The sequence below is a fragment of the Stegodyphus dumicola genome, chromosome 10 (assembly GCF_044657685.1).
Source record: "Stegodyphus dumicola isolate Sdum_Otavi_A_Nest chromosome 10, ASM4465768v1".
Lineage (NCBI taxonomy): Eukaryota > Metazoa > Arthropoda > Arachnida > Araneae > Eresidae > Stegodyphus > Stegodyphus dumicola.
The window spans coordinates 28,527,007-28,536,019 of NC_140777.1; the positions used below are offsets into that span (position 1 = coordinate 28,527,007).

Below are 9,013 nucleotides of genomic sequence, written 5' to 3' on the forward strand. Positions count from 1 at the left end.
ATTGTTTTGAGCAGTGAATGTGATTACGAGATGTTACTCCGTAGTAGAAAAGAAACTGAATCTCCGACACAGATACATTTCTGAATTCAATGCTAGTGTAGTTAGGTAGTGACTATTCTTAATATTTTTAGAGTGTTTTATGGCAGATTCAGCATTTTATTATTATTTTCATTATTACTAGTACATTCTATACATCATATTATTGTAAACACAGTAATATAGCGATATTTTTTTTGTGTGTGGGGGGGTGCCAATTATGCTCACTACTCCACTGGTGATATCCGTCTGCGCTAAATCATATTCGCACAATATTGAACTTTCAGTAATGTATTAAGCCGCAAGCTAGCTAGCAAACCTTTCTTCAAAACACGGCTTGAAAAACCATAACCACAGTAAGCATTAAAAAGGGATTTTCATCAGCAATATAAAGTTGTGCTCTAGTCATTCAATTCAGCTTATCATACTCCCATGAGGCCACGGTATAACCTTTCTTTTCCTTGCAACCGCTTTAAAAAATCAATACTTTTACTGGATCCTCGCGTTCCCAGCCAGATCGCGCTTGTCACAAGACAAAGCTCGCTTCCACTCCTTCGATTTTTTTTTTTTTTTTCTCTCTCTGAAATTTCAGGTGTATCTTCGTTCTAGACAACATCTTAAGGAAAAAATAGGGCCCTAGCTCGCTTACGCAGGCAAGCTCGCAGCAATACAAGCTGGTCCCAGATCGTTACTGTTACCCCTTGATAATTTCAGACAAATCTGATTTTTTACTCTCGCAGAAGTTCGAAGAAAACTAGGTTCAACATCCACTTAAATTTTACAGGCAGAAAGATAAAAATTAAAATTATGCTTGGCCAACCAGATGAATCTTTCTCGCCCAGACGGTAGAGTGGTTAGGGGAGCCTAGCTGCATTACCAAAAGGCCTGGTTTTGAATCCCAGGGAAGGCATGGATGTAAAATTGTCTGCCCCTATAGGAAGTAAGAGTGGCCACCTATTAGATACCTCCACAATAAAATTGTCACCACTTCTGCCAGGTAAATATTAAGAGCATGAAAGTCAGTTTGAAGTTCCTTTCAAATGGTGTCATTGTGGAGTGGAGGGTGGTAACCAGTGGCATAGCTGGGAGGGCAAGAGAAGAGATCTGTTTTTGGGTGCAGCATCAAGGGAGCAACAAATTGATGCTAAGAAAATGTAGAATGGCATGTTTTCACTTCTCGGCAAGCAGGAGGGGTGTAAAATCTTCAATTGTCCTTGGCGTTGAAACCCCCAACTATGTGAAAATTATACGCTATTCCATATGTCTCATTTTTCATATAGGAAGTCTAATATTTCATATTTCTTGGTACTCAGTCCCCCTTTTAGACACTGAAAGACTAATAACTCATTATAACTCAATATATTATATAGATTATATATTACAAATTCTATTGTTTTAACCTCAAAGCCATTGCTAAGGCTTTCAACGTCTAAGGACAAATGAAAATTTTGCACTGCTCCTGTTTGCCGAGAAGTGAAAACATGTTATTCTAAACTTTCTTAGCATCAATTTGGTGCTGCACAAGGAGACAGATGTCCCCCCTTGCCTTCCAGCTATGCCTCTGGTTACCACCCTGCCCCGAAAAACGTATGCAATTCTTATGCTGCATATTTGAAAAATATAGCTATAGGTTTTATTTCCTCACTTAGCTCTTAATTTTCTAAAATGTATCTTATTATCAGAGGTACTAATTTAGCCATGAAATAAATGCCATTTCTGTCCCCACCACAAAAACATTTTTTTGACGTTTTTTGAAAACCAACTCTTTGGCTCTCAAGCTTATTACAGTCAAAAGTTGTTAATCCGGACTCGTCGGGACTTTGGCAATTCCAGATTATAGATCATAAGTTTAAATCTGGTAAGATGGCATGCAGAAATTACAAAATTAAAAATATGAAACCATAATTTATGAAATAAAAAACAATTATGATCTAAAGGGTATCAAAAATTACAAAAAAAAAAAAAGCTTAATATTTATTTGTTTACTTTATTAAACATTTCTTTCAATGTAAGTTGCTTCGTTTTTTGTGCTAATACTTTCTCTTTAATTCTATAAACAGACATAATTTCTTGTTCAGTTACAAAGTTCTGCTGTTCAAGTCCTGAAATTGCCGTGTCGAGAATACCGACTCACTTGCCAATCGAAATTTTTTCGTTTTCAATAATTTCTCTGTCACTTTCTTCACTAATCGGAAGCACGCACGGGTAAACGCATGCGAAAGTTTGTGGCTTTGAAGTCCGGATTATAGATCATTCCGGATAATGGACGTCCGGATTACGAACTTTGTCTGCACTTTAAACTGAAGTTTTCAACACAAAAAGCTAGAGAAAATAAAAATTATGCATCAACAGAACGACCTTCTAAAGCGTGTCAGGTATGGTTAAGCCATTCCCTTGCTAACATTAAAGTGTGAAACATGGCACATTTAAATATATCGTACAGTAATGAATTTGCCTGCTTGATTTCATTTAGCTAGACTACTTCCTTTCATATGTTTGTCATATTCACTTCATAATTTTACTTTTATAAAAGTAGTTTTAAGAGCCCAAAATGTTTTTGTTGTATTAGAAACATACCTCGTACAATGATATGGGTTTAATGCAAGATCTTGCAACAGATCATAATCTAATAGTTCATCCACCCTTTAATATTTCTAATTACGGAATCTTGAAAATGAAATAGTTTGTGAAGAAATGAACACAATAGACTTTCAGAAAATTTTATTTAAAGTTTGAATGGAAGGAAGAACAGGAGAAAGAAGCAGAAAAGTACAAATCTGTGCTGTCTCCGTGTGCACAGCATATAAGCAACTATAATAAAATACGTTGCTTTCTTTATAGGCTTTAAAATCTTCATTTTATTCACTATTAGTTCTGAAAAAGAAATTTCATTTCTAAAAAATGACATAAAATATAAAACAAGATATTACTAAGCCTTAAAAAAAGTTAAATTTTCAAAGTGCAGTATACACCTTGAACACTTTTACCAGGGCCGGTGCTAGGTTCTTTTCCGCACAATGCCTTTCTAAATTCTGCCGCCTACCGCAGCTGCACCGATTGCACTTGCTATGGCGCAAGCCATATGGCTATTTTTTTGTAGATGTGCATTTTTCATATTCATCCCTACATTTGTGCAAGTTTTAATGAATAAATTAATAAATCTTAAAATCATTCATGTTTAGAATTAAGATCCGTTGCAGAGGAAACCACCATTCCGCTACTACTCTTTTATCTTCAACCGCACGCATTTTCCCTAGCATTTTAAACAAAGGTTATGCGAGAGAAGTTCAGCCATAACCTTCGTAAGTAGAGGGCCATGACATTCTTCAAGAAACTCAAGGATGAGTCATTCTTTCCTATTATATTGTATTGATAACCTTTTGCAACTTACCTCTCGGTGATTGTTAGCTCTTGTTATACGTTAATTTTCTCAGTTTATTACGTTATTAAAGCTTGATCATTGTTAATTTATAAATCCAATTAATTACCTTGTAATAAAGGATGATGTTAGTTTTATCTGGAAGATGACACAAAAAAGCAATTTTGGTTTCAAAATTTTCAAAGCCGAGTTTTAGTTAAACCTTTCATCTGGCCGTGCTATTTGCAAAAATCATTTTTGCGAAGACATAAGAAAATATGTTTTCACATACTTTTTGGTCTATTTTTCTGCAGTCTGTATTGGAATAAATTTTCTAACAAAATGCACAAAAATTCATTCCTATGACCAGAGTTTTATATCAAAGGTGAACATTATTTGAAATGTATAGCATGGATGCAATCAAATCGATATCTACCACGAAGGAAATCGAGACAAATTTCTGCTCGTGGAAAAAATTCGGATCTGATGCAAACACACTGAGAAAAGCAGAGCATATGGATATTGAAGAAACATTGCTGAAATGATTCACCATTCAGAAAAACGTTAATTTGCCTATATCACGTCAAAAGCACCAGATAAAACCAAATCAATTTGCCACACTGCAATTTTGTACACAGTAAGCACCCAATTATGCAAGCAATGTGTTCCACAAACTTTTTTGCTTCTACCACAGAAAGAAATCGAGACAGATTTCTGCTCGTGGAAAAAATTCGGATCTGATGCAAACACATTGAGAAAAGCAGAGCATATGGATATTGAAGAAACATTGCTGAAATGATTCACCATTCAGGAAAACGTTAATCTGCCTATATCATGTCAAAAGCACCAGATAAAACCAAATCAATTTGCCACACTGCAATTTTGTACACAATAAGCACCCAATTATGCAAGCAATGTGTTCCACAATCTTTTGAGCTTGAAGCATTAATTCTTGAATTTTAGTCGATTTGGTAAACTACCTAATTTTGTAAGAAACTAATATTTATTATTATTATTATTATATACATACATATATTATTTTATAAATGAAACACGACAAGTACTTACCCACATATAAATTACAGAAATTGAAAAATATGTTAAAACTAACTGAAACGACACTCTTCAAATAGAAAAATGTTTGACAACAAATTTGGATCAGCCAACATTGGAAATGGATGGTTGTGTAGAGAAATGCTGTTCTCTGGCAACTTTTACTTCTGTGTTAAAAGGTCATCTTCACTTTATCTTATGCAGCATCTCCTAAACATGTCTACAGTAGATTGTGGGGTAACATGCTTTTTGTCATCACACAGGCTATACGACTACTAAGATTTTCAAATTGTTTGATTTTGAGATCCATCGATTTAAATTTTGATACTGCGCAGTGTAGCAGATTAAAAGCTTCAGGTAATTCCTTTATAGTAAATTTTAATTTCTGGAAACAGTAATCTAATCTGCAGAGCATTTTGCTCAGAATTTCAGAAGGCTTCCAAATGAATATCATTATTATTCATAAACTCTATCGTGACTAAAAAAGAAATTGTTAATATCAATGTTTATCCACTTCCAGCTTTACCGGTTAGACATGTCTTCAACATCTGATATAATTGCATCAACTCAACAGTTTGAATGCCACAACTATTGCACACTTACATAACAGCGAATTTACAAGGAGTCAAGAAAGTCATAGTATGAAATACACCACCAATACCTTCTATGGAAGAAGCAGACTAGTTGCTTTAAGTCCTTTTCAGAATCCAAATTAATTCTACTATACTGTCTATTATACTATACAGTTGAAAAAGAAAATATAAAAGTCTGTTCATGCATATTAGAACTTTAAGGTGAATTGTAAACACATGTTAAAAGAAGTTGCCAGGTTCTAGTTTATGCAGTGATTACCTCAGCTGGAAATGCTTTTTGCTGTTTAGAATTTACATAGTAAATATTTTAAATTCCTTTTTCTGAAAGTTAATACACACACATTGCTTAAAAAAGCACTTTGTTTACTGCACCAGTTTCAAATTTTGTTGCAGCATTTGGTTGATTTTTTTTTCCTTTATATCAAAACTTGACATAACACTGAGCAACTGAAATTTCTAAGCCAAATGCTTAATACCATTTTTGATAATGTAGGATGGTCTCTTTGTTTAGTAAAGTAGGTCTACTAATGCCACATATAATAGTTACATGACAATGCAAACATTCTTTTACAAACAACTAAGTTTTCTAAAATCAGAAGTGAGTTTATCAAAGCACTAGTCTTTTCTTGAAAGCAGAAATATCTGCAAATTGCCATCAAACTATGCTTCATATTATTACACATAAACCAATCATTAGCAGTTGTATTCTTCAGAAACCAGTCATCTGTGGATGTAATTCTCAGATGTATAGAGCAAGTCTTTTGAAGGCCATATGATTGCTTAGATCAGTGGTCTCAAATTGGTGAAACAGTAACAAAAGTTTGCAGATGGATAATGTTATCAAAACAGTAATAAACCAGCTAACTGTGATTGATATACTCATCATGGAGAAGCAGCACGATTTTGTGTATTGAGGAGTATACTTGTCATGTGTATAATGAAATGGAAAGATAAGAGGGTAAGTACTGTACATAATGACAACATAATAGAAACAGAGAAAAGAAAAATAATGACTGGAGCTAGTGATTGATTATATTAAAAAAAAAAAGGGTGGAGTGGATATGAGCAAAGGAATTATCATAGAGTACTCTACAGCAAGAAAATGACTCAAAAAGTTCTACAAAAAGATATTTCTCCATTTCTTAGACATTATATGTCTAAATGCATTCATATTATATATAAAAAAAAAAATAATGGAACATTATCAACTTTTTGCTCAAATTTATTGAAGACACTTTTGCGACATATCCAATTGAAAGAAACAAATCAACACAAACTCGTAGACCTAATATAAGCCAATTAGGCAGGAATCATGTACCGGATTATATATTTGGAACATCGGAAAAAAACAACCCTACGCAAAGATGTTCGCATTGCTACAAACGTAAGATCAGGAAGGAATCACGTTACTGGTGTTTGATTTGCAAAGTCCCATTGTGTATAGTACCCTGTTTTGCTGAATATCACTCCACAGCAGGAATTTAAATTCTTCCTTTTATATGTATAATATTTAATTTATTGCATTTTTAGTTTAATATGTATGTAATATATGCTTATGTTAACCAAATAAGTAAATATTAGTAATAAAACTTTCAATTTTATAAAATAAACCCATCTTTTGTTTACCAGCACAACTTACTCTGTGATTCACGAATATACTCGTCATGGCTTGATTTTGGCGACACAAAACGGTGCACACTCTTAAATGAGGGGGGCCACAGTTAACTGGTTAAATGATAAACTTTAATCATGTTCTTTAGCTTGAAGAAATCGAAAGGTAGTAAATAAAATTAAGTAGCTGTTTTCATGTCGAAAGGGGAGGGGGAACAATACGCTACATAATAATACATAGATAAAAGATTTAGCATTTCTTGACTGGGCATAAGTGCAAGATTGTTACTAAAGGCAAAAAAGAGAAGGACTAAATTGCATTTTGCCTTTACCATTATGCATGCATGCTAGGCTATGTGGTTGTGGTAAGAAGAAAGAACTTCCCATATAAGTACACTCAATAAATGTAGTTAGACACCCACAGTTGGTAGTGCTTCAGCATTCTAGCATTTCTGTTTTTTTTTAATTAATTTATTAATTTTTTTTTATTATTATTGAAATGATACTTTCGATATATACTTTCCTCGAATCAGTTACTAGTTGGGTTAGCAGGATATACAGCTGCATAAATCATATTGCTTTGGCGACAAACCAAACTGGCTTATAAAACTTGTTTTTCTTGTGCTTGATGTTAGATCTAGATTACACCAATACTTAGTTAGAACTGCACATAACTTTTTGAATGCTTTCATATGGAAACCGGTCTTGAATTAAAGTTGTAAATAAAATTATAATAGTGATTTTAGTTTAGAGATAAATCTGCAACTCATCTTTAGCAAAAAATGAAAGTGCATGAAAAACGACATGATTTTCTAGAAATGGAGAAATTTTGTACTTCTGTGGCAATGTGTGCAATAAAATTGTATGTTTCATTTGTTATAAGGCAATACCAATTCTAAAAGAATACAATTTAGGCCACTATTGCAAAACAAATCATAAAGCAACATTTGTAGTCTTTTAAGGCAATTGATGGAAGAAAAGTTACAATTTCTGAAATCTGGCTTAAAGCATTTATTATTATGAGTTGAAGTAGTGAAAATCAAGCAGCTGCTTTCATGTCCCAATTAAAAAAAAAAAAAAAAAAAAAAAAAAAAGGCGCTACATAATGATACAGAGATAATAGATTTAGCATTTCTTTTAACTTAACAAGCCATTTAAATATTCTTAATAAACAGCTGGAAGGATACAATAAATTTATCATTGACCTGTATCAAATTGTGTCATTGACTGGTATACTTAAAAAATTAAACTGCAATTATGAGAATAACCAGAATAAAAAAGACTGTGTGTAATTCCTGCACCATTATTTCAAATAAAAATCTCAAGACTATGGAAAATTAGCAATATTAACAACAAAAATTTGATAAAGATTTAAAAGTTTTCATGAGTCTGAATTAATTAAAGTCTGATTTCACATTATTTTCATTACTATTACAAACTAATGTGAATAAATTGGGGGGGGGGACCTTTTTATCTCCAGTGCGCGGAACTGTGTATCGGAAATTCTAATGATATGCTCATTTTAAAATTATTTTGCAACATTGCTGTTGAATCGAATTTTATAGTTTAAGTGCAAACAACATGATATTTAATAAATAAAGGTAAGACACAAAACATTAAAAAAAACCTTTAGACGTAATTTAAAATCTGAAACTTTTCAGATTTTTTTTTTAAATGCATCTCAAATGAATTTTTGCTTCTGCGAGAAATTACACGCTTTGTCATTTAACAAAAGGAGCTAAAAGAAAAGTCGCCATGTCTAGATATACACCATCAGTAAAGATCTGTCCATTATGCAATTTAAATTTTAAAAAAAAGTTTAGGATGGAAAGTTGAAAGTTTATTTTATTCTAATTGTTCTCATACATAGATCAATATGTGGAAAAAAACAAATGATTTTTGTTTTTAATGTAAAAAAAACCTGATTGTCAGTTATCCAGTGCAACCAAAAATTGCTGCACACCAGTGTGTTCAGGCGAAGATGGTTCTCACGCAGTATTATTCATTGTCACAATGCAACTTTTGACTTAACAATTTACATCATTATTCCTTCCAAAACTTATAACAAAACTATTCTTTACAATCATAGCCACACGATGAAAACAGAGGAATCTATTTACTGTTTACTAGAAACAATATTCTAGCTATACTGCTTTAGTATTAAAAAATAGAAATGTGAAGAAAAAATGTGATGATGATAGAAATTATATATGCATCAAAAGTACACTTTTTAATTCAAAGAATTATTTTTTAAGAGCAAAAATATGAATATATCTGTGAATTAAATATCCAAATAATTTTATTATCAGAAATAAATATCAAACAAATAAGTGAAGTTCATTTCTTAAAGCACAAAAAGTTA

At 32.4% G+C, this 9,013-nt stretch overlaps 1 protein-coding gene across 7 annotated transcripts in view; it reads right to left on the reverse strand.

Annotated features, from left to right (window-relative positions):
* Positions 1–2,742: 2,742 nt before the first annotated feature.
* Positions 2,743–9,013, reverse strand: part of LOC118194292 (transmembrane protein 245) — a 128,297-nt gene continuing 122,026 nt past the window's right edge. For all 7 annotated transcript variants that reach the window (XM_085824838.1, XM_085824842.1, XM_085824841.1 and 4 more), the window contains one exon: positions 2,743–2,910. In XM_085824838.1, the coding sequence (XP_085680964.1) occupies positions 2,895–2,910 (16 nt within the window). In that variant the 3' untranslated portion in view covers positions 2,743–2,894. The remainder of the gene's footprint in view (positions 2,911–9,013) is intronic.